At 32.9% G+C, this 26,647-nt stretch overlaps 1 protein-coding gene across 2 annotated transcripts in view; it reads left to right on the forward strand.

Annotated features, from left to right (window-relative positions):
* Window positions 1–26,441, forward strand: part of CADM2 (cell adhesion molecule 2) — a 1,203,315-nt gene extending 1,176,874 nt beyond the window's left edge. For both annotated transcript variants that reach the window (XM_005878095.2, XM_005878096.2), the window contains 2 exons: window positions 22,556–22,681; window positions 23,739–26,441. In XM_005878095.2, coding sequence (XP_005878157.1) covers window positions 22,556–22,681; window positions 23,739–23,857 — 245 coding nt within the window. In that variant the 3' untranslated portion in view covers window positions 23,858–26,441. The remainder of the gene's footprint in view (window positions 1–22,555; window positions 22,682–23,738) is intronic.
* The last annotated feature ends 206 nt before the right edge of the window (window positions 26,442–26,647 follow it).

The following is a 26,647-nucleotide window of genomic DNA, read 5'->3' on the forward strand; positions in this document are numbered from 1 at the left end:
GGGCCCTTCTATGTGTGTGACAGGGTACGGAGCCCCAACCCCCCAATCGGCTGTACCCTGAGCGTGACTGAGGGTGGCATCGCAATCTCCCGATCCGCCCTGCTCTGTGCATGACAGGGGGCAGTGCCCCAACTCCCCAATCGGCCCTGCTCTGAGCCCAACCAGGGGCTGCACCTAGGGATTGGGCCTGCCCTCTGCCACCCGGGAGCAGGCCTAAGCCAGCAGGTCGTTATCTCCTGAGGGGTCCCAGACTGCGAGAGGGCACAGGATGGGCTGAGGGACCCCCCCCACGAGTGCACAAATTTTTGTGCACCGGGCCTCTAGTTATTTATATTCATTTTTTTATCTCTTTGCTTTTAACTACTGCTCTTTTCTATAAGAACTGTCTAACATATTTTCATGTTTGTTATACATTTAATAAACAGGTTTTTAATTGATGATAGAGTTGTTCTGTACCAATAATATCACCTACCTACATTTTGGTATGATTAAATATTTCTTGGTTTCATTTTCTATACCAAGTAGTTAATTTAATTGTTTAACTTTAACCCCCTATTTGCTATTTTTGTTAAGCACAAACATATTGCCAAAATGACAGCATATAACATGAAAATATAATAGGAAAGGTTTGGCAAATTTATTACAACCTATATTAAGCATTGCATATCATGGGTGTTAATCATGGTTTTCTGCATATGCAATGTGACTTCAGGAATGACAACAATACTAGTTAGAGAGAAATAGAGATAAACTGTAATTAAAGGGAAATAAAAATATGTTTATGGACACCTTTTCTTGGGAAAAAGAAAGGTTCCAAAATGTGTAAAGCATTAAGAGAAACTGAATTTCTGTTGTTAGATTCTATGAAAAGGCATCCATAACATATAAGCACACCTCAAGAGGTTGGATTTTAAATGAACAATAAATTATTGTGAAGCTCTTAAAAAGGTATTTTGCGTATTTCTTTTTAAGATTTAAAAAATTACATTTTTTATTGTAATACCTTTAGGCAGAAACTAAAGTAAAATATACCATATGCCAAATATGTACTTCCAGAAACTAGTAGAAAATAATAACTTAGGGCTAAGATTTTTATTAGGTTGTAACGATTTTTTCCTATTGTGAATAAAATGAAAGTTTTAGGGGAAAAATACATTGTTCTCTCAGGTTGTTAACATGTGTTTAATCGACTGAGGAAGGTATTTTAACTACCAAAGGCTTCTAGGAAATGAAGACAATCCAGTGAGTCTGGAACTCTGAAAATAAAGATCTTCAGTTGCAGATCTTCAGTTGCCTTTTAGAAGTTATTGGAGAAATTCCACGTCCAAGGAAATATAGAGAGTTTTTGTTTTGTTTTACTTATCTCTGAAGTTCTTGCTGATCCAATAGCAGTTAGTTTTCTGACTCAGAGTCTCCCTTAACTTAGTTTCTTCAGACTTTCCCTCTGAACACTAGTTAATTCCATGCTGTCTACATCCTTTGAGACTTGTTCTAATCGATCATAACGTAATTTCAATTGTAGTTCTTCCCCCGCATCTTCCCATCACCAGCATGTCCATGGCCTGCTTCTCTAAACCAGTTTCTCAATAATAAATTTCTTGTAATTCTAAATTCTATAACTTTTTTTTTCTGACTTAGAACCAATTATTAGGTAAATTTGCTTAATAGAGGCAAAAAGTCTTTGGAGGATAATTTAACTTAATTAACATAATTTAATTGGTGCCTACCTCCTTCCCTCTCTCCACATTCCTGCCTAATCTCACAAAGTAGATGTCACATCTTCATTTTACACTTGAAGGAACCTGAATAGAATAATGTTATGCAACTTGCCAAAGGCCATAGAGTTAATAAATTGCCCAGGTGAGATTCAATCTATGCCTATATGAGATTTCCATCATATTTATGTGCCTCTAGTGACAGATATTTGGAAATCAGTGTTGGAGAGAATAAATACTTAGAAGGAGAATCTGGAGGTAGAACAGTAATGTACAAATTGTTCTTTGGTTTCCTCTATAATTGTCAGTGTTTCCATAAGCTTTTGTTTGACTCTTGCTATCACTGTATTAAGACATTTAGATGATAGATAGATAGATAGATAGATAGATAGATAGATAGATAGATAGATAGGATAATAGATAGATAGATGATAGATAGATAGATGATAGATGATAGATAGATAGATGATAGATAGATTAAATTTATTTATTATTTGCATAGGAACTGTTATAATTGGAGGAGTGGTATAGCTAAGGAACACCCATGCTGTTCTTGGTGATTTAAATTGATTGACTAATTTGATCCAACCTTGTTTTATCCTCAGTCTTCCTAAAACTTGAAGATAACTATATTTATCTTTAATCTCTAGAATCATCCCTTTCCTTTTTATTTTATAAAGACAGGCATTCCAATGGCTCCTTTCCCATTTCCAAGGATTCTGGTTTTTGAGAACAGTGGATGAATGCACATATAATTCAATTCTAAAGTACCTTGGAATATATTACCATGTGCTGCTAAACTGGACTACATAGACAGATATACCTTGAAATTGTCCTTCTTCCTTTGTCTCAATATAATATTTATTTTGCTGTCTGTTACCATCTATCAGAAAAGAAATATTTTGTTGAACTTCCTTTTTTGTTATGCATAACTAGAATTCTTTTCTCTATATAATATAAGGTTTATTTTCTTAGACTAAGACTTTTTATTTTTTCCCAACAATAACAATACATATATATATAAAGTTCCATTAATATGCTAGGCACTGTTAGACCCCTTGTATAGGTACCCTTATAGTAACCTTACTGTAAATACTGTTGTTGTCTTCATTGAGGAGTCTGAGGAACAGGTAAGGTCTGTCACAGCTGGAAAGTGTCAAAGTCTGATGCTTAGATTCTAAGAAAGTCTGAGTCCAGAACCCATACTCTCAACAATTATGCTCTTCTTCCCAGACTAATTTTCTTGCTTAAAGTTCAAATTAATGCAAATAATGCAATTCAGTTCAGTTCAATAAATACTTATTAAGGACCATTATATTTAAAAAATAAGCCAATTTTATACCATAACATTGTATTTTATATACCTAGTTAACCTAGGTGATGTAGTTTTTTATTTTATTTTCTGCTTTAACTTTTCTATATGCATCCTGATTAAATATTTTGTTTACATCTGACCTTTTATAAGCTTTTGTTGTAAAATTTAGTAGTATTTTCAAAAGCAATCATTTATTTTTAAAATATGTAATATTTACACATGCTATTCTACATACATTAAGTGTCAAGGACCTTAATAGTTGATAATTTATTGTATTTTTTTTTTTATCCTCCAACGACTTTCTGCCTCTATTAAGCAAGTTCACCTAATAATTGTTTCTAATTCACCAGAGATATTTGGCCCCCTAGAAAATGTTTGGTAATGACTGGAGACATTTTTTTATTGTAACTACTTGTGGGAAACTGGTATCTATTGGGTAGATGACATGGATACTACTAAACATCCTGTAAGACACAGGACAGCACCCCCAAAACAAACAAACAAAAATTATCCAGATCAAAAAATGTGGCTAGTGCCAAGACTGAGAAGTCCAGTCGAGCCCTGGGGCCCTTTATATTAGCATGACAAATAGGAACAGATTGCTCACTTCTCAGACAAATAATAGTGGTTCCATTCTCTTTAGTTTTATTCTACTCCAAAATAACACGCCCCCCCCCCAAAAAAAAAGTCCTCTCACCATTCCTACTGTTTACCATTATTTTAATTAGAATCCAATGTCTTAGGGTCTTTTTTTTCTTGAAAATATAAATATGTTGATGATAACTGACTGACACAATTATGACATTTTCAACCCCAAATTGAGAGTTTAGCTCTAAATGCTTTCACTGTGCTGTTGATGTTGCTTGCTAAAGTAAATATCCATACTTCATTCATTTATCAAAATGTTGACATTCTATAATGCAACCAAACATGTATCTAGTATCTTAATTTCAAATCTCTTTACATGCACTTTTCTGTGATCAAGAACAAGCTTTTTGGTTTTTGTGAAATTGCGTTTGCCTTTTCAGTTTGAGCACAATTGTCATTTAGTAAAAGAAACATGGCTCCACTATTTCTTAATGTCTTCCTTAACAAATATAGGATTGGACCACATCTCACAAACTCCCACTGGGCAGCACTTAAGAAGTGAGTAATATTTCTGTCTGTCTAAGTCAAGTAATCCCAAATGTAAGTAAGTAATTTACAGGAAGGCATCAGGGACTGTTACAATAGACATATTGCAATATGTCACTGAAAATCAGCATCTCCCCACATGTTTGCATGTTTGATCAACAGCCAGATGGAAGCTTTTATCACATTTATTTAATCTGAAATACACATGGTAATTACACTGGACCTTTGATTCAAGGCCTTATTAGTGTCTCAAGAGAAGTCAGGAAATGAGTTTGTTGTTTGCAAACTGCTGTAGCCATGACCCTCTGGGTAGAATTTACATCTATCACTGCCTAGACTAGAATACTGTTAAAAATAATATAGTATTTCAAGGAAATAAGGTAAAGTAAGAGCTTTGTTAATCTGTGTAAGAAAAGAAAAGGGCATTGCTGAGTGGTTGACCTATGAACCAGGAGGTCACGATTCAATTACCAGTCAGAGCACATGCCTGGGCTGTGGGCTCAATCCCCAGTGTGGGAGTGCAGGAGGCAGCCAATGGGTGATTCACTCTCATCATTGATGTTCTATCTCTTTCTTCCTCTCTGAAATAAATAAAAACATATTAAAAAATAGTTGAAATGTATTGCTGAAGGATGGGGTAATAGAAGACTTCAACTTAATTTTACATATTTTTTAACATTTGGAAATTTATATTATGATTATGTCATTTTATTTTCAAAGTCAGAGAAAGGAATTTGAAAAAAATACACATGTACACCTTGCTCCTCGCACACATGCACATTCTTCCTAAAGTGTTCACAAAAGAAATGACATTATTTTATATTTTGTTGATTTTTTCAAGACTTTGAAATCCATATAGCAGATTATAACTAAAAAGGAGAGACATTACAGGTTTCTATTAATATAGGATAACATGACTAATGAGAAATGGTTAATTAAATCACATGCTTATTCTGAAATGACTTAAAAATGTTGTTGCTTGATCAAAACTCTAATAACGGCTATTGCTGTAGTCCTAATAGTAAAATATTTTTGCAAAATATTTTTTATTACAATTAAAATGTTAATTTAAAAGCATAAAATTATCCTATAAATATATTTTTTTTTCACTTTAAGCCAATGCAGTATACACTGCATATACTTTGGGGCTATCTCACATCTCAGTTGAGAATTGCTTTAAGTTTGGTGATTTCTTTATTTCCATTGACAGCACTATGCTATCATTTCAAATTAGGGCAGACCTTGAAAAATGTCAATTGTACAAACAAACAACACATATTGACTATCTATCTACTCTGTACTAAATACCATCCCCAGAACTTCCCAATTCAAATTCCTTTTCAACTTAACAATTCTATAAGACAAATGATCAGTAAAGACAATCTTTTACAAAGAGTGAACCAAGGCTCAGTGAGACTAAACTGTTCAGGGTAACTCAATCATAAGTGGTTGAGACTGTATGACTATAAAAGAATATTTAATGGAGACTATGATTCACTTAGTATCACATTTTTATAATTTTTTTCCCAAAAAAAATGGCTTGGTTTTTTTGTTGTTGTTGTTTTTAATTCTTCTCAGATGAAGAACTGGTTTAAGACTTTTTTTCTGTTTTATACAACAATAGACAATCTTACTGGTAATATAGTACTTAAAATTCCTTTTATATGTAAAGTTTTAAAAAAAGCCTTGTACTATTGTTCTGTGGTTAGAGTGTCATTGGCATATGCACCAAAGGGTTGTGGGTTCAGTTCCCCATCAAAAGCAATACCTGGGTTGCAGGTTTGATCCCTGGCCCCAGTTGGGTTGGTGCCAGAGGCAACCAATTAAAAGACACAATTATTTTCTAGTGCTCCAATGTGAGGTTTATTCAACTTGACCCAGGAATGAGGATGGAGTTCTTCAACATTGTTTAAATTAGGGAGAAACACTAAGGTTGTAAGAACTTGGAGTCTACAAATATTACTGTTACCATTTAGGAATATGTATGTACACTACCTAAGATTTTTTTTTATTAAAACTATACACCTTTTAAAAATTGCCTTGACAAAAAAAGTTCTGGTTTGACTAATCACTTTGTTTCTTTAAATGACAGAGTATATGCAAGGTGGACCCCTTGATGAGCCAATATTGCACTATGGATACATATCTATGATTACCTGCTCTTAGAACAGAAAGTGCTGTATATAAAAATGTTGCCTTGAGGCAAGAGTTGCAAAGCATGCAAACTTCTGTCTCTTTATTTGGAAAAAATAAAACAGGCCTTTGTTGCAAGAAAAAAAAAATACTTGGGCCCATGTTGCTCAGTGGTTGAGCACCGACCCATGCACCAGGAGATCACAGTTGGATTCCTGATCAGTGCACATGCCGGGGTTACAGATTCAACTCCCAGTAGTGGGTGTGCAGGAGGCAGTCGATGGATGATCCTCTCTCATCATTAATGTTTCTGTCTCTCCCTCTTCCTTCCTCTCTCTGAAATCAATAAAAACATTAAAAAAACAGTTATGAGTCAATAACTGGAGGAACAGATATTTAACACATTTCTTGTGCTGAGGTGTAGCCTTACAATATGACCTTGAGGAAATAACTTAGCCCTTTGTTATTTTCTTGATGTGTTATTTTACAAGACAATTTGAACACTTGATGAGAGAGATTCTAGAAGAGATTGCAGAAAAAGTGATTTTATGTGGAGGTGGAAGAAACAGGAAAGAAGAGAACTAAACAACACTCCATTTATTATAGAAACAGAAACAAACAGTTATACTAAACATGGAAGACTGATTATGACTACATTATGTTTCCAGTCAGAATTAGAATATGTTTTATTTATGGTTATACAATTAATGATACTTATGAAGGACATAGTTTCTTCTTCTGAATTGTAAGATTATTGCTTAAGTAGAGGAAAGTCATAAGGCTCTTTCATTAAAATTCTAGATACTAGATGCCACTTTAAAAAGGTTTTAGGAATTTATTTTTATGACCATAAGACATAGTTTAGAATATAAAATAGAGGTATTTTAAAGTTGGCATTTAACTTTTTCTTCAGTTTAGTTTAAATGACCTTAAAGCTTTCAGTTAGGACTTTTCATTTGTATGCTTGGACTACAAAATGCTATGTAATAATTGTTAAAATGAATAATTATATTTTATGCATAACAGTAATTTATGCCCAGTGCTTTTTAATTATGATGTAGGACAAAATTTTACAAGTAATTGTACTTCATATTTACTTGCAAGGGCAGAAGTATTTTATAGGTATGTCTGCCACTTATTAATATTTAGGTCAATTTCCTCTGAAGAATTTGTTACAGGCTTAGTTAGTTCATTTTGGATACTTATTCCTTAAATTTAAAAACATAGTTCCTTAATTAATGAAATATTCCAAAATTTTATGTATGTTTAAATTGAAAGCACTGCCATAATTTAAGCATGTTATGTTTTGTGCAAACTTTATTTTTATTTATTTTTGGAACAATGGAGTTTATTTATATTCACAAACATGCATACAATGACTTCTGTCATACTCAGTGTCTAGATCTGCATGCTATCTGACCATTAAATTATTAATGGTGGTAAGGATAAAGCAGTCCATGACAGATATTAAATATGCAAATTATGTACAATGGACCCAAATCTCCAAGAGTTAACTACACTGAAGCTTCACACTAATATTTTCCTCAAAATTCATGTTATTAAAAAAACTACTAAATTTGATTCAGCCTTCTTTCAAAGTTTTTTCTACAGTTGAGTGAGTAAATAGATTCAGGAATGGTAAGTCACGTTTTGAATTGCTTTCCATAATATAGAATTCTAGATACTTAATGCATTTTTATTATAACTCATTAACTAAATTAAGAGACTGAATATTTTGTAAGGAGATAATTTGAACTCTAAATAAATGTTCTACACTACCTGTGGATCTAAATATATTTATTTGTGAACTTGCCAAATCTAGCCATCTATTACAGCTTTAGCCATTTTGGAAAATAAGTTCTGAATTATAGGGTGAGAAGGAAACTCAGTAATGCTTGGACTTTGATGTTATTCTTCCACTCTCCTCATGCAACGGTCTCAGAAGAGAATCAACACCAAAAGAGCAAAGGATCTCAGGAAAGGAATCCTTCCTGAAACCTGGGAAAGCTGTTCACATGAACATTACTTTTTGGCCATCTATTCGAATTTTCACTTCCTTCAATGACAATACACTCACACAAGTCTAATTCATTTTGCATTTGCGTCTGTTTTCAATTTGGAGTTTGGTACCTAAGATACAACAAAAGTATTTATTAAATATTTACTCTAAAATCTACTAAATTTTGTATGATAATAGTAATTATTTTGTGAGATTGACTTGTGGATAAAATGAGTTAACTTATTAAAACAATTAATATGATAAGAATAAAGCTTTAATAAATATTAATCATTACTGTCATTATCTTTTATGAAAAAAGTTTTTTAATAAGACCTTTACATGCATTGCTTCATTCATTCCACTGAAAAGTTATATGTGGCTCATATCACTACTTTCCTGTGTTATATATGTGGAAACTGAAGCAGAGAGATGTTAGGTTACATATTGGTAACCTGGCTTTTTATTTTAACATAATTTTATATTTGAAAAAATAACAGGGTGAGATTCCAGTAAGCTTAAGATTTTAATATTTAAAATATTCACAAGCCTTTCCTGCTAGTATGTAATTATCTCCCCTAAATGGTGTATAGAAAGGACATGTATATTAAATTCTTCTAAATATATTTATTATTATAACTGGGAATCTGGTTCACTGACCATTAATAATGGATTTAAACCCTTATAAAGCATCATCAATATAAATATTATAATTAGCACCAGAATAATCAATTCAAAAAAAGTAGTAATATATAATTTGTTTGGATGAATTGACTAGTAACATAGTACACATTTTAGATTTATAAAGGGAAATTATTTTAGCAGTAGTGGTATTGTGTTTTTGGTGCATTGTCTCATAATAAGTAATATGTTTCTACATGTGACTATTTTATCACAATAATTTCTATATATGGACAGACATTATAAACAATTGGTACAGACTAAACATTTTAATGTTGAGCATTATAAATATTCTCATTGTCAGGTATTTATTCTTTATATTTTCTTGGTATTTAAAAATAAATCTGTCCTATTATTGTTTCCTTTAGAAGCATACTTAATTATTTTCAGGTTTTTTTTTTTTAAGTTTAGTTTAAAAAGAAACAAGCTTAAGTCTAGATTTCACCCTTCTGCAGAAATCATTGCATGTAATTTATGTAACCTCTAGTCTGCTTAAAAATACTTTAATCCATCTTTTTAGATTTGCACAGAGCACATTGCCCAATAGACCTATGGTAATGTCACATACAAGTCATTTGTCTTCCTTTTCGGTGGCCGTTCCCATTTATTCATTTTATGTGTGTAGGCTGAGACCAGTGATGTACAAAAATTTAGGTATTGTTGACATTAAAGGCAGAACAGTCCCTAGTTAGATGATATGAGGCAACTGGAGAAAAAACAGTAGCTTTACAGATCATATAAATGTAAAAGAAATTGATGTTATAGAATGAATTTGAGTATATTTTTTCCTGAAAATAAACAATATAAAATACAGGTTTGTTTACAGTTTCTAGCATTATAAATCTCAATATTTGATTTACATTACATTTATTAACATCTATTGAATGTGACTTATATGCACAGATTCCGTATAAACTGATTTCAACAATAGCTCACTGAGGATGGCAGAGAAGATATATATTTTTATTTGTAGATGGAGGCAACTGAAACAGAGGAGGACAAATGGAAACTAGTACTTGGGTCTTATAGTTCTGAGTGTCATATTATTTCCGATCTTTTCTGATCTTAGAGAGACTACTGCTCAATGCAGGAAAATTATACTCTGTAGCATATGCCTAATGGATAATTTAGCTGAATTTTTCAAGCGGTAAATAACTAAAAAATGTAGCCTGATCTTCCTTTGACAGTGTAGATAACCTTAAAAACTTCATTTCTTTCCCTTTCCTCCTGCTATTACACAGGTAATCTCCTGGCAAGCTCCCTCCCCCTTTGATGTCAGTGCTAAAGGAGGTGAAGCATTTTGTGAAGGGCCCTTAGTCCTAATAGCTACACTATTCTCCTGGTTGAGAGTACTCTCTGGATTGTTCAAATTCTTCAGAACTGAGAAATTTCCCCATTTGAAGTACTCAAGAAACTACAGTTCTGTGTTCACCAGAGAAAGACCAGTGAAATGCAGAGAATTATGCTAAAATCTATTTTACCCCAAAATAAGAATACCTTATCAGAGAAAATTTCACTTAGATTTTTGTTTTCAAGGACAGAGTATCTTATTCAAGTATATATTTTATTTGGTCCCAGAACATTATTAACTATTTACGATACAAGTTAATGATATCAATTTTATATACTTAGAGAAAGTGAGTCATAAAAAATGACAAACAGAGCTTAAGAGAGACAGTTCTCAGAAGAAAGAAGCTGGAGGGCAATGCTATGAAATTAGTGTAGGATGCAGCAACACTTCACTTTTGTATCTCTGATAATCACATTTCACTTGCTAAATAAGTTTATAAATTGATTATATCTCTAAGCTAAACAACCTGGAAACACTGAAGTCAAAACAAAACAAATAAACACAACAGTGATTTTATGCTTATTGTCAAAATCTTTCTGAATAGGAAATCTGTGTGCTATTATACATAGAGAGTTGTAGTGGCATTTGTTGCTTATCAGCTTGGCATGGAAACAAATTTATGGTGCAGTAAATATATATATTTTTAGTGGAAAGGCTAAGTGTTGTGTTTGCTGGCATTTCTTTTCCTATTATTGTAAACCTGTTATAATACATAGACTTAATTTAGAGCTCATAGACTTAGAGTCCCTATACACTTTTTAAAAAATATTTTGTTTGGATTTATTGGGGTGACATTGGTTAATAAAATTATATAGGTTTCAGGTGTATAATTCTATGATATCTCATCAGCATAATGAATGTATTATGTGTTCACCACCCCAAGTCAAGTCTCCTTCCATTACAATTTATTCCCTGTTTACCTTTTCTTACCTCCCCCGACCCCCTTCCCTTCTGTTTATCACCATCCTATACACATCTTTTATAGTTAAAATTATGTGAAAACCATGCACACAAACAAGAATAATATATGTTCATGTTTTCTATCCTTTAGAAATTATTCTTAAATATTTTTGTCAGAAACGGTAATTGTACATAAAATTAGACGATAACAGATGACCCCTGAGTAAATGTAGTGATATATTTCTCTCCAGGGACTTTGTTAATGGCATATACTGCTAAAGGACAGTATACTTTTCTCCATAAATTTTGTATAACTAAATTTAATGGTTTATGATAGTGACCTTCTTTCTGAAGTATTACTCTATTTAAAGGGGAAAGTAGGCTCTTAAGTACATTGAAAAAATTCAAATTTAATGTTAGAATCAAATTATCTGAAGCATTAAGAACAAATCTACATGAATCATTTTACTTAGCAAAATTTGCTAAAACATTTACATAGTAGCAGTATTATTATATTCAAACAAATAATTTAATACCATGAAGGAGAGTAATTCAGGGCTCAGCATAGCAAATTGGTATCTAAAAATCCAAATTCTGTCTGGAATTCAGTATTAGAATTTTATAATAACCATTCACTCACCCAATTTTCTTGGTCCTAAGAACTGTGTGAAAATGTTGTTGCAGCTATATTGCAAGTGTAAGATTCCACTTTATTTTCAAGACTACTTATCTTTGGGTGAAAATAAACTAAAGCAAGTGAATTAATTCAAGAGAAAAAAAACATCTGAATAAAGAACTTCAGGCCTAATTAACATGGAGAGACTGGTCACTGTTGTTTGGACTTTGCATACATAGATGGAAAGAAGAAATTACTACAGGATGAAGAAACAACACTAATAGGGGTCATTTAGCAAAGATGGGGAATGAATCCCTCTCTATAATGAAAGAAAATATAATACAATTAAGTGAGAGGACAGTAGAAATTACCTCCACAAACTGCTATTCTCCAAATAGGAGACATCTGACACAGCCTAAAAACTTTCATAATTATTTTTAAAACTTCTCAAAAATTATTCCAGTAACTTGCTTAGGCAAGCTGTCCCACAGTTTATCAATCTCTATATTAATAATAGCGATGGTTTTCTGAGTCAACACATTTTACAGACATTGAATAAAATAAGCCATTTATAATACAGAACTTGGCACAGATTAAATATCAATAAATTATTCTCTCATTTAATCTTCATTCATCAGACTCCCACCACACTCATTTTATCCAATCTCATGTTATAGAAATCTTTCTCTATTGATATCTCCCTCCATCTCTCAAATATTCAGTCACTTAGAATGATGCATAGTCACCACATAAAGTCCTGACGAAGTCTTTTAAAAAGATAAAAAGGAACCAATATTTTTCTACACAGAAGTTTATACTTGCCACTTTCCCCATCTCCCATATAACTAACATTTAGATAATGCTTACATTACATTGTGTCAAACATTCTTCTAAGCCCTTTATGTCCAGTAATGCATGTCATCTTTGACTATCCTAGAAATAAAAGTATTCACATTCTAAAGATGAGAAGGCTAAGAATCTTGGCCAAAATCAAACTAATAACAATAAGTGGTTTAATGGTTGGTATAAACAATTTGTAAACCCAGGATTTTGTGAGCAATTTCTTCCACTTGAAAAGCTTTCAGTGACTTTTCTGCTTCATGATACTACTTTTCTTCTATTTGTATAAATAACACACAACCTAGTTTGATTCCAAGATTGATTTCATCTGATGTTCTTGACATCAATTATTACATCTCAACTGCTATGAAACACTGGTGTGTGAGTAGACAGAGGCCACCAGTATAAAGCAGTACAGCACCTAAGGCAAGGCACAACTCAGTTACAAGTGACTCACGAAAAGAAATTCATCTGCTCTATTTGCCTACAGATCATTGGCTGGGGATGAGTATAGATTACCCAGACTTCCCAAAATCTATTTTCCATTGAATTTTTCCATAAGTCAAGTGAGTTACATGACAAAGATCATGCTGTAGTTTCTACATTACTCAGTTCAGCCTGCAATTCGCCATAGACTGAGAGACTTAAGAAAGAAATGTATTATTTTTTACAGTTCTAGATGTTGGAAGACCAAGATCAGGGTGCCAGCATGGTTGAGATTCTGGTGAAAGCTCTCTATCTGACTTGCAGAAAGCTGCTTTAAGCTGTGACTTCACATAGCAGAGATAAAGATAGGTTAGATAGATAGATGATGATAGATGATAGAGAAATAGATGATAGATAGATAGTGCATATATATATATATATAATTTTTTCCTTATAAGGTACTAATCTCATTATGAGAACTACACCATCATGACCTCATTTAAATCTAATTTTTTTTCAAAGGTCTCATCTCCAAATACCACCACATTGGGTGTAGGCCTTCAACATATGGATTTTGAGAGGGACACACTTATCCACAGCAGTTTCTTAAAAAATGAAAATCCTATTTTCCAAAGTCTCAATTATGCCATACAAATAAATTCCTAGCAAAGAGATAAGGAAATAACTAGAAATGCTAAATATTACTTTATTGTGATGCAGGATCACTTATTTCAGGAAACTAAACTTGAAAAATCTCTATACTGTCTATTTCTAAAGGTGGTAACCCCAGTTACACACTTATTTTTCTGAGTTTAATTTAATATGTGTTAACCATTTTATTGTTAAATTAAATTTTATCGGAGTTTTCAATCACATCCAAAAAATAAAAACACTCAAAAATGAGAACAGAATATCTATATAAGTGACTTTATTGTTAAAGTGGCTCTTATCATACATCCCAGTATAATATTTGGTCCATATTTATTCTACTCATTCATTTAACTCTTGTTTCACAAGTCTGATAGTTGCTACCTGGGGACTATGTTTACTGACTTTTGCATAAGAGTCACTTGCTTCTCTTCACTAATTCTTCTTCTATTATTTTCAGCTTTTACCTACTTTTCTATTTTTCCATATTGACATTGAATTTTATTCCTAGTTTTATCAAAAATTGCTATTAACTTTAACCTGACTCAATTAGCAATTTTCTACTCTGCTATTTAATGTACTACTCCATTTTTTATCTAACTTTATGCTGAACTACTGATAATGAACCTATAGTCTGAACCCTAACATTTATACAATGTTATAGATAGTTTTATTAGATTTTATTTAGAAAAAGTAAAAATTTTATATCAGCCTTACAAATAGGTGGATTAATATGCTTATTATACATAGTACATGTTCTTAGAGTTTATCATTTTTAAAATTGTAATTGTTAATCTAAATTTTCCTGTAAGATGTATATATTTTAATATATAATGACAATTATTTCTTTTAAAAAAGGTTTTGGAAACTACATTTAAAACATTTACATAAAATTATTTTAAATTTATTCTCATCTACCATTTTATTTAAACTGGTAAGCATATAAGGTACATAATAAAAGTATTTATTATAAAATGATTCTAAAATGATGTAGCATTTATAATCTCTGCATGCTGTGAACTTAGAAAATCAGATATTACTTTTTTAAAGTTGGTACTTCTTATTTTAATGGGAAAACATGATAGATGTGATAATAGAAACCCCCTGCAGTGATTTGAGAAATAGAATTATATAATTTAGGATTTCTCCATATTAAATTTTAAATAAAACTATTCTTTAAGATTTTCTACTCATCTAAATATCAGAAATTACTAAGCATAAATATTATTATTATTATTTGACATAATTTTCCTTTGTAGTCTTTTAGAAAGAGTCCAGTAACCCAATCTAAAGGGTGTTAAGCTCAGTAATATTTAATTCTACAGTATGTTTTTGTGTTTTGTGCATTGTTAAGTAAAAAAAGACTTCTAATATATTGCTGAATCTATTAGAATTTACTTACTCTAATGATAACAGCCTTCTCCAGTAAGTCATGGACTTAAGAATAAATAATGGTCTTTAAAGATACAGGATGTATTTCTCAGAATAATAAAATGCAGACTCAGCTAACTGTAATAAACTTCAGAAGCCTGTACTTCTTCTTTTTATTGTTATGACAGTAGGAGAGGGATGACAGAAATGATACGAGAGATCTCCACTAGGACTTAGATATTTAAATTATGTATTATCTCAGCATTGTTCAGCTGATACCTGATTCTGAATCTCAATCTCAATCACTTGTGTTAGTTGTTAAGGGTATAAATTAAGATGCATCACATAAACAAACTGGGAGATAAAAATCACATAATCATATCAATTGATGGAAGAAAAGCATTTGACAAAATCCAATACCCTTTTTTGATTAAAAAAAAAAACTCTCAGCAATGTGGGAATAGAGGGATCATACCTCAACATAATAAAAGCCTTATATGACAAACCTACAGCCAAGATCATACTCAATGGGCAAAAACTAAAACCATTTCCCCTAAGAACAGGAATAAGACAGGGTGCCCACTTTCCCCACTCCTGTTTGACATAGTACTGGAGGTGCTAGCCATAGCAATCAGACAAGAAGAAGAAATAAAAGCCATCCAAATTGGAAAAGGAGAAATAAAACAGTCATTATTTGCAGATGAGATGATACTGTACATAGAAAACTCTAAAGACTCCATCCAAAAATTACTAGACCTAATAAGTGAATTTGGCAATGTAGTAGGTTACAAAATTAACACCCAGAAATTCATGACTTTTTTTATCCATAAATAATGAACTTACAGAAAGAGAAACTAAAGAAAAACAATCTCATTTCTGATTGCAATAAAAAAATTAAGATACCTATGAATAAACTTAACTAAGGAGGTAAAGACCTGTACTTAGAAAACTACAGGATATTGAAAAAAAAGAGATAAACAAATGAGAGAATATACCTTGTTCATAGATTGGTAGAATCAACATCATTAAAATGTCCATACTACCCAAAGCAAGCTATAGATTCAATGCAATCCTCATTAAAATGCCAACAGCATATTTCACAAAACAAAAAAAACTCTCCAAACATTCATATGGAATAAAAAAATACCCCAAATAGCCACAACAATCCTGAGAAAGAAGAACAAAGTTGGAAGGATCACAATACCAGATATCAAGCTATATTACAAAGCCACTGTTTTCAGAACTGCCTGGTACTGGCACACGAACTGACATATAGACCAATGGAACAGAACAGAGAACCCAGAAATCAATCCAAGCCATTATGCTCAATTAATATTTGACAAAGGAGGCAAGAACATATAATCCAGTCAAGACAGTCTCTTCAATAAATGGTGTTGGGAAAATTGGACAGATGCATGCAAAAAAATGAAATTAGACCACCAACTTATATCATACACAAAAATAAACTCAAAATAGATAAAGGACTTAAATGTAAGATGGGAAACCATAAAAGTCTTAGAAGAATCCATAGACAGAAAAATATCAGACATATGTCATAACAATATCTTTACCAATTAGGACAATGGAAACTAAGGAGAAAATAAACAAATGGGACTACATCAAAATAAAAAGTTTCTGCACAGCAAAAGTAACCATCAACAAAACAACAAAAGAGAACATGGGAAAACATATTTGCCAATGTTATCTCTGATAAGGGTTTAATCTCCAAAATGTATAAGGAACTCATACAACTTAACAAAAGGAAGATAAACAATCCAATCAAAAAATGGGCAAAGGACCTAAATAGACACTTTTTGAAAGTGTACATACAGAAGGCCAAGAGACATATGAAAATATTCTCAAACTCATTAATCATCTGAGAGATGCAAATCAAAATGACAATGAGGTACCATCTCACACCTGTCAGAATGGCTACCAACAAACCAACAAAGGACAAGTGCTGGTGAGGATGTGGACAAAAAGGAACCTCATGTACTGCCGGTGGGAATGCAGACTGGTGTAGCCACTGTGGAAAACAGTATGGAGTTTCCTCAAAAAACTAAAAATGGAACTCCCATTTGACTCAGTGATCCCACTTCTAGGAATGTATCCCAAGAAAACAGAAACACCTATCAGAAAGGATATATCTACCCTTATGTTCATAGGATCACAATTTACAATAGCTAAGATTTGGAAACAGCCTAAGTGCCCATCAGCAGATGAGTGGATTAAAAAACAATGGTACATCTGCACAATGGAATACTACGCTGCTGTAAAAAAGAAAGAACTCTTACCATTTGCAACAGCATGGACCTAAATAGACACTTTTTGAAAGTGGACATACAGAAGGCCAAGAGACATAATCCCACTTCTTGAAATCAGAAAGAACATATGCACCCCTATGTTCATAGCAGTGCAATTTACAACAGCTAAAATTTGGAAACAGCCTAAGTGCTTATCAGCAGAGGAGTGGATTAGAAAACTGTTGTACATCTACACAATGGAATACTAGGCTGCTGTAAAAACCAAAGAACTCTTATAATTTGCAACAGCATGGATGAACCTGGAGAACATTATGCTAAACAAAATAAGCCAGTCAGAGAAGGATAAGTATCACATGATCTCACTCATTTGTGGAATATAATGCACAACATAAACTGATGAACAAAAATAGATCTAGAGACATAGAAGCATCGATCAGACCATCAAACCTCAGAGGGAAGGCAGGGGAGGGTTGGGGAGAGAGGTAAGAGATCAACCAAAGGACTTGTATGCATGCATATAAGTATAACCAATGGACACAAACAGTAGGCGGGTGAGGGCATGTGCTGGGGGTTGGAGGTGGCCAGGGAGAGGTCAATGGGGGGAAAAAGAGACATATGTAACACTTTAAACAATAAAAATTAAAGAAAACAAAAAGGAATAGAAATTAAGGATAGACTGAGTTCTAACAGTTATGTGGGGGGGGGTGGTAAAAAGCATAACCCACAAGGTCAGTATTTTTTAGAAATACATTTGTAAGTAAACATACAAAGTAGCATTCTCTACATTTATTTTATTTTTGAAATCTTAAAAATCCTGGGACAAAATGTGGACTTATTTTGTTAATCAAATGAAGACTAAAGTTTAAAGTATTTTCATTTATTGTAAGAGTATGTGTAGAACATTATGAATAAGGTAAAATAATATGTGCTCATATATTATTTTCTCTAAAGGTTATAATAAATGTATAAAAATAATATATCTGTAATTATATCTATTAAAAATCAAGTGAATTTATCTAAAACCCATTGTAACAGGTCAAATTGTCTTAATGTACAAAAACGAAGGCAATGACCTAAGTAATCTGCAACTACCGTGCAAGTGAAGATCATAGGCAAAAGTGTATGAAATTCATCAATGAAATCTCTCACCAATAATGATTTACAACCCCCCAGTCTAATCACTATGTACTGATGTCATATGATCCAAAGATAGTTTCTGCTGGTGGATTGATCTGCAACTTTACAGCTGACAGAAATAAGCACCAGCATCAAATCAGAGAATCCTTCTGCAAAACATCTCAACAATATGAATGAATATAAGAAAATAAAAGGATTTATTTTAAAAATGTTGCACCCAATGAAAAAATGGTTTCAATAAAAGAAGAGAAATAATGTATGCACACAAAGTAAAAACATTTTCCAAGATGTCTAAAAATAATTATTATACTTAAATGAAGAAAATAGAACTTTTTATTGTCAATATTATAAAATTCTTTTAAAACATCTACTAAATACAGAATGGGTTAAACAGAGAGTGGAATTAAACCAAATCACAATTGATAAAGACCTTTCAAAGGAATAAGAAATGGCAGAAAATGAAATCAACTAAGAAGAGGGTAAACATGGAAAATATAATTAAATCAAAATGTAAATTAGTGAAATTATTTTAAAATAGGATGGAGGGAATGACATATACACAATATAAAATATGGTGTTTCTACCAGTGCACAATTTGATTTCCAAGGAAGAAAATAGAAAGAATAATTATTCATCAAGAGTAAAGTAGAAAAAAATCATGAGCCCAAAGCAAATAAACTAATCTGATTTCTCAGTTTCCCAAAAGAATGCTCAGTTCTGAGATATATTCAGTAAATAAAATGGACATGAATTTTGACTATCTGCATTTTGGGACCTGAGCAAGAGGTGGATTTTGAAAGTCATTCTGAAGTATCTAAGCAAGGAATACAAACAGATAATTTAGAGGCAAGGCAGGTTTATGTTTTGCTCCCTTCACCTGTTTTATTTTGTTTTTAGATTTACAGCCAATGCCAGAAATTAAGGAAAATTCAATAATATATAGAAAGCTAAATTAGCAATAGCTCCTATAACAGATTAACTAGTTAATGCTCATTGTTTTTAAAATACCCCCCCCCCCTTTTTTAAGCATTTCAATTCATGTATTCTTAGTTGGGTAATTTTCTTCCAGGTGGAGATTTAGTGACCCATTACCTCACTTATTCTTGTGGCTCTCTCATTTCTTTTTTTTTTCTTCTTTCTTATTGAAAGTGTTACAGATGTCCTGTTTGTTTGTTTCTTTGTTTGTTTGTTTTCCCATTGACCTGCTCCACTCAGAACCTGCCCTTCCCAGGCCTTCACCTCTCTATTGTCTGTGTCCATATATGCATAAGTTCCCTAATCACTCCCCACGCCCCCACCCCCTCCTTCCCTCTGAAATAGGTCATTCTGTTCCATGCTTTTATACCTCTGGAACTATTTTGTGCATTTGTTTATTTTGCTCATTAGATTCCACATATAAGTGAGACCATGTGATACTTGTCTTTCTCAGCCTGTATCTCCGGAGTTTGCTCAGCAGGGTTACATGTCTGGGCCTTCATTCAATTGCCTAGAACACAAATCGCATGGTTACATTCAACTGCAAGTGAGATTGAAAACATTTAGCTCTGTGAACTGAAAGAATAGGAAACAAGTTTGTTATGAGCTAGAAATCTCTGCCCCAATATATCCTTCTGATTTGCCAAATATTTGTTCATGTTGTTTCCCTCACACAAACCACTGCCATACCCTATCCAAAGAGACGAGCTAAAGACCTGTAAAGCCAATATATCTAACTCAGAGATAAAGATCATTGTTATGCTCAATCCTCTTCATCATATCTGTGTGCATTAGTTAAGGAACAAATGAGCCAAAAAACTAATGCTCCCCTCCACCCATATACAACGCACAGTGATAGAACTGACCCAGGAGAAGTGGGAAGTGCTTTTTAAAAATCTTTGTAGTTGAGAGTATTACAGATGTCCCTCCTTTCCCTCCCACTGCCCTCCTCCACCCAGTCCCAGCCCACCCCAGGCTTTCACCACCCATGGGCGATGCGTATATGCATATAAGTTCTTTGAAGCACTTCTTAATATAAATGTTCCCATTTAGAAATAAAGGAAGAGTGGTAAGCACTGAGTAGTTACTGATCCATGGCAATTATGGAAACATGCCAGACTGGTATTAAAAGATCCCTCTGCCCTGGCAAAAACAGTTCCTTGGAGAAACTGGAATCTCTTCTGTTCCTTCTTTTTTACTTCCCACAAATCTATCCTATGGAACATTCAACCTGATCAGTCATCCTCCTTGACCACATCTGAAGTGAGTGTTTCAGAATATGTCCTCTATGGAGTTTATATAGCTTTTATTTTTTTTAAATTTCTTTATTGATTAAGGTATTACATATGTATCCTTATCCCCCCATAATCCCCCCGACCCCTCCACTTATGCCCGCACCCCCCTGTTGTCTGTGTCCATTGGTTAGGCTTATATGCATGCATACAAGTCCTTTGGTTGATCTCTCCCCCTTGCCCCCACCCTCCCCTAGTTTACCTTTTGCTTTCTTTAAGTTTGGGGGTCCAAGGATTGAAGTTTCAAATAGTCAGACTTTTTTTTATCTATCTAGACATATGTTTTTGGGGCACAGTAGTTCTATTTAAATCACCGTAGACTTCTAATCAATGTGTCATATTTGTGTGCCTATAACCACACTCGATCTTTTATTAAATCTATGATTATATTTCTATGGTAGAAAAAAACAACAGAACAATGGTTGCCCATTGGTAATACCTTTTAAAAAATTATCTTCATTGTTGAAAGTATTACAGATGTCCCCTTCTGTTTCCCCATTGACCCCCTTTATCCTGCTCCTGCCTCCCCACAGGCCTTCACCACACTATTTTCTGTGTCCATGGGTTATGCATATATGCATATAAGTTACATGGTTAATTTCTCCCCCCTCCAACCTCCCATCCCCACCTTCCCTCTGAGATTTAAAGGTATAATTTCCAAGCCTAATTTATTTTTTTTATTTTTTCCTCCTCTAAATCCCTCTTTAGACTATAAGCAGCTACTATGATGCTATCTGCAACAATGGGCTTGGAAGTGTAGGCTGTGCTTTCAAACTGATCCTTGCTATAGGTGCTGGCAGATTTTGTTGATCAAAGTTTCATTTAGTTTTATTCCTTATTATGTGACTTTTATAAACAGTAGATTTCTCAAACTTTCAATATCCCAACGATTGGGCTTTCCTTTGATCTTTTAGATCTCTGCTTGAAAACTGGACAGTTTCCTGCGCTCATCTCTTTCCTGTAATATCTTACTAAAGGCAGAATATAAAAGCATATCGTTAATCTGTATCTTTCCACTCACTTCTTCTACAGCTACAAGCCCAACAAGCACTAAATCCTCCCTGCTGAGTGTTCATTCTCCTCCTTCTATCAATAATACTAAACACAATCTGACCACGCTCCTCTATAGCATACTCTCCAGGATCCTTCCTACTGCCCTGTTCTCTCCCCTCAGTCTGCTCTGCTAGAAGCACTTCCTCTTTCTAGCTTTTAAATATGGGGGTTTTTCAGGGCTCAATTTTTAGACCTTTTCTTTTATCTAGACTCGCTCTTCTAATAAGTTTATCAATTTTCATAGCTTTAAATAACATTTATATAATGATAAATCCCAAGTTATCATCTCCAGCTCCATCCTTTCCCATGACGTAATTTCATTTTTAAAATATTATAATTGTGTTTATCTCACCAAAAAAATAGACACATAGACATTTTTAGAAGGAGAAGAGGAGGATCAAAAGGCATAAAACTATACAAAATCATATTAGTATTTGTTTATCCAGTTTCTATTTAAAATGAAAACTCAAAAGCAACTGTGATATATGGGAGAAATGTTGTATCCCCAGGTATGTTGTACGTTATAGGTACACAATAAATATTATAGATACACTATACATATTTGTTGACTAGCGGATTGGTGTACTACACATTAATAAAGCTTTATTTTAATAGAAATGTGATAATTTTTAATAACTCATTCTAATGCAGATATGCACTCTATGACTAATAACACTATCTTAAGCAATATTTTCTTCTCTTTCCTAGATCCCAATGCTCTGGCTGGCCAGACTGGTCCTGATCATGCTCTTATAGGAGGAATAGTGGCTGTAGTTGTATTTGTCACGCTGTGTTCTATATTTCTGCTTGGTCGATATCTGGCAAGACATAAAGGTGGGTTGTATTTAATAGTGTTCTTAACTCTGACACAAACATTCTAAAGACTTGCTTTACAATGAGATATTATATGAATGCACATGTGTGTGTGTGAGAGAGAGAGAGAGAGAGAGAGAGAGAGAGAGAGATCTAAATACTAAATTAAATTATTTCAGGGAATTCTTAATTATTTTACTCAACTTTGAAGTTAAGTTGGCTTAGCCCTGGCCAGTGTGGCTCAGTTCATCGAGCACTATCCCATGCACGGAAAGGTCACTTGTTTGATTCCCCATCAGGGTATGCCTGGCTGTGGGCTTGATCCCAGTAGGGTGCATTCAGGAGGCAGCTGATCAATGTTGCCTTCTCACATCTATGCTTTTTTTCTTTCTTTCCCTCTCTCTTCTCTCTCTAAAATCAATAATAGAAACATGTTTACAAACTAAATAAAGTTAAATTGGCTTAGCAAAATAATGTTTAACCAATAGCCAAAGATCACAGAGTAAGTCATAGTTGGAAAAACAAAAACAGAAGCAAGTTTATAATTTATTTCTAGAACAAAAATTCAACTATAACATTAAGCTTTTGGTTATTGTTTTTAGGTTTATGGACACACGTGTGGCCATATTAGCGAGAATAATACGTGTTGTTGTTGTTTTTGTAATGGGCTAGGTAGCAAACTCTTGATATAATCTACTTTTAAATGGAGTTACCAAAAGAAATGGTGACACATTTGATGTGATCATTATCAACTGCTTAACAAAGGACCCTGATTGCTACAGCTGCATGGATCACATGGTCTGTATCCATCATTAAAGAAATCAAAGTATTCATTACCCACTCCAGCTTGGCTGTTATCTCTAGTTAACCTGGCCACAGCTTCCTCTACAACATTTAACTAAAAGCGGAAAGAATGTGTGCAACTTTACAAGGGTAAATTGTGTGGTTTATTACACCTCAGAATATTTTCTAACATGTAAGATATCTGGCATAAGTTCCTTCCTAAATCAATGCTGCTTTAATGCTGGCTATTTACCATTCTCACAGAACTAACACATTTTTCTTCCAATACCCGCAGGAACATATTTAACAAATGAAGCTAAAGGAGCTGAAGATGCACCAGATGCTGACACAGCCATTATCAACGCTGAAGGCAGCCAAGTCAATGCTGAAGAGAAAAAAGAGTATTTCATTTAAAATGCAGGCCAAGATTCTGAGTTTTACTTACCAGGCTGGCTGCTGGAGAAAACTGGCTATCATCTTTCAGAATTCATTTCTACCATCTTCGCTACCTTTATTAACTTCCATACCGTACTGCTATCCGTAGCCAGTGCATACCAGCAATCAGCTGTCGAAAGCATCCTTCTTTAATTACTGTACCATCCATAATGCAGGACATTTCTTACTGCCTAAATTCCACACCATTGCTCTTTTAACATACAGTGCTTGAATATACAGCCTTAACAATGTTAATCATCTCCTTGGGTCATGATATTGAGTTGTTTTTATACATTGAAAAATGTATGCAGAGATTTTTGTTTTTTGTTTTAACCCCTCATTTTTCACCCTCTTTACATCATGGACTTAGTCAGTTTGCCATTGGACAGCTTTCACAAGAAACAGGATTAGATGAAGAGCTAATGTGCTTAAGTTTAATGAGACACTAGAGGTTTACAGATAATATTTTCTACATGTCTCTCTTCAAGGACATGCTTAGAAACATATGCCCTAGGAAACCACAAACGGAAAACACTGTAGTGTAGCTCGGGACTGTTTGTGATATACTGGTAAAGCTGTATCAATTTGCTATTTAAAAATATAGCATTTGATACAGGAGCCATGTGTATGAATCGTAATCATGTCATGGTATCTTATATAATTATATAGCTCCCACCATTAGGTTATTTTAGCTGTTTACCAATAAATTGCTACAAACATTTTACTGCTTTGGGAATCACAAAGATTTCATTCATTGCTCTGATTTGATTCTGTAATTTATTTGCTTCACAAGGACTCACCTTCCTAAACAAAATTGAAATATCCATAGGGCACAATTTTGAAACATTTTAGTATCTGTATATAGTGCATATAATAAATCCAATTAAACATTATTTGATACATATTTAACTTTTTGGCTGTAGGTAATTCAATCATAAGTAAGCATTTTCTAATGTCCATTATATCCCTTTAGATATTACTTAAACCAATATTACAAGTAGATAACACGTATTAGTATTTTGTCTGTATGTCCTAGCACTGTTCAACAACCAATTTTTCTAGTTCTTGTTAATTTTTATTTGTTATACAATGGAAGCACAATGTTATAAGGAAAGGTAATTTTAAGCTAACAACCAGTGCACAGCCTCAGGTTTTAAATTACAACCACAATAGAATAACCTAAAAATAAACTCTTAGTTTGCTAAAATTTTACAAATTTTAATTTGGCAGTTCCAGAGCTGCTTGCCTATGTTGGTTTGCCAAAAAGAAGTGTTTAAGATATGTTTTCTGTATAAATGAACTAATTCTTTATATTAAATTCCTGTCTATGCATTTTGTGAGGTACAAACTTATGAAACAATGAGTGATAGAGAATTTCTGCCATTCTTTTACCTCGAAGGTGAAAGTCTCTTTCTCTGGATTATTTCTGAAATTTTGGTGTATTTAACCATTAAGAAATGCTGTATTCTTAAATATGACACAGAGTTCATCTAAAGTCATATTATTTCTTCAAGTAAATAACAATATTGTTAGATTAGTTCTCATGACATTTGTTATATGCTAAAGATTAAAAATCCAGTTAGGTAAAAATTATTTTCCCATTCACAAGCATTGCACCTTTAAGAAGAAAACAAATATGACAATATGGAAGCTATACTTGTGATGTCAAAGCATGATGGCCTATGGTTTTAAAAATATCTTGGAATTCATTTGGGGGAAATGAGAATGTTCAAGTACGACATCAAGTGTTAATATCAAATGAAAGACAAGGGTGCTGTATCTTAGATTATTTATCAGAAAAGTTTAAATCCTTTAAAGATGTTAGAATTTTAAATTGTTTTTTTATTGTTGAAGCATTTATCTTGTTGATTTCTTACAAAAGAAAAAGGATGATGTCAAGCAGCACTTTTTCAGAATATACAGAACATAAATAATATGATGTGGTTGAGTGTTAACATAATAAATCATATACAGTATGACATTTTAAGGAAATAAGTCTGCATTGATGTGATTGCATGCTTGTTTTTACAGTTCAATTCATACCATCTGTGGAAAAATGCAATAATATGTTAATATAGTATGGTAGTTTGAGAGAATCAGGTAGGTGCTACTAGACACATTGAAACTAGAATAGGTTTATAAACTGTTCATATCTTTCAATGCATAATCTTTAGAAAGACTCCACAAAGCAAAATTCATCCTATTAGTAAAAATGGAAAGGTTCTTATTACAGAAGTTGTATAAACTGCATCATCAATTACTATTTAAAGCCTAATTTCAGGATGCACTTACAAAATTGCTACTCTTCACTGAGGTATTTACATCTCTCTTCATTTCATCTATATTCTACTTTGCTCCAACTGCTAAATTGTTTCCTAAATAACTCAATCATTATTTATAACACTGTAAAATTAGGGATCCAAAATTGGTTACATTTCAGGATTGTTGATTATTTAACCCTTTGGAGTAATATAAAAAATCATTAGAAGTCTTAAAAAGAAACTAACTAACTGGTATATTATGATTTGTGGGTTCTAATCAAATATTTTGCCAGTTCAATAGATAGATTTGGATTAGGTATTGTTTTTAGTTACTGAAAAAAAATAGCAATGGAATTATATTTTCCCAATTTTAAAAATTATTTTATTTCCACCAAACAAAAAAAATAAAATATAAATGCTGCTTATTTCTATAAAATTCAAAATAAAATGAAATACCATTTTTAAATGGAACCATGTTAATTGCATCATCTGAAACATGCACACTCAT

Source organism: Myotis brandtii, unplaced genomic scaffold (assembly GCF_000412655.1).
Source record: "Myotis brandtii unplaced genomic scaffold, ASM41265v1 scaffold546, whole genome shotgun sequence".
NCBI classification, from domain to species: Eukaryota; Metazoa; Chordata; class Mammalia; order Chiroptera; family Vespertilionidae; genus Myotis; species Myotis brandtii.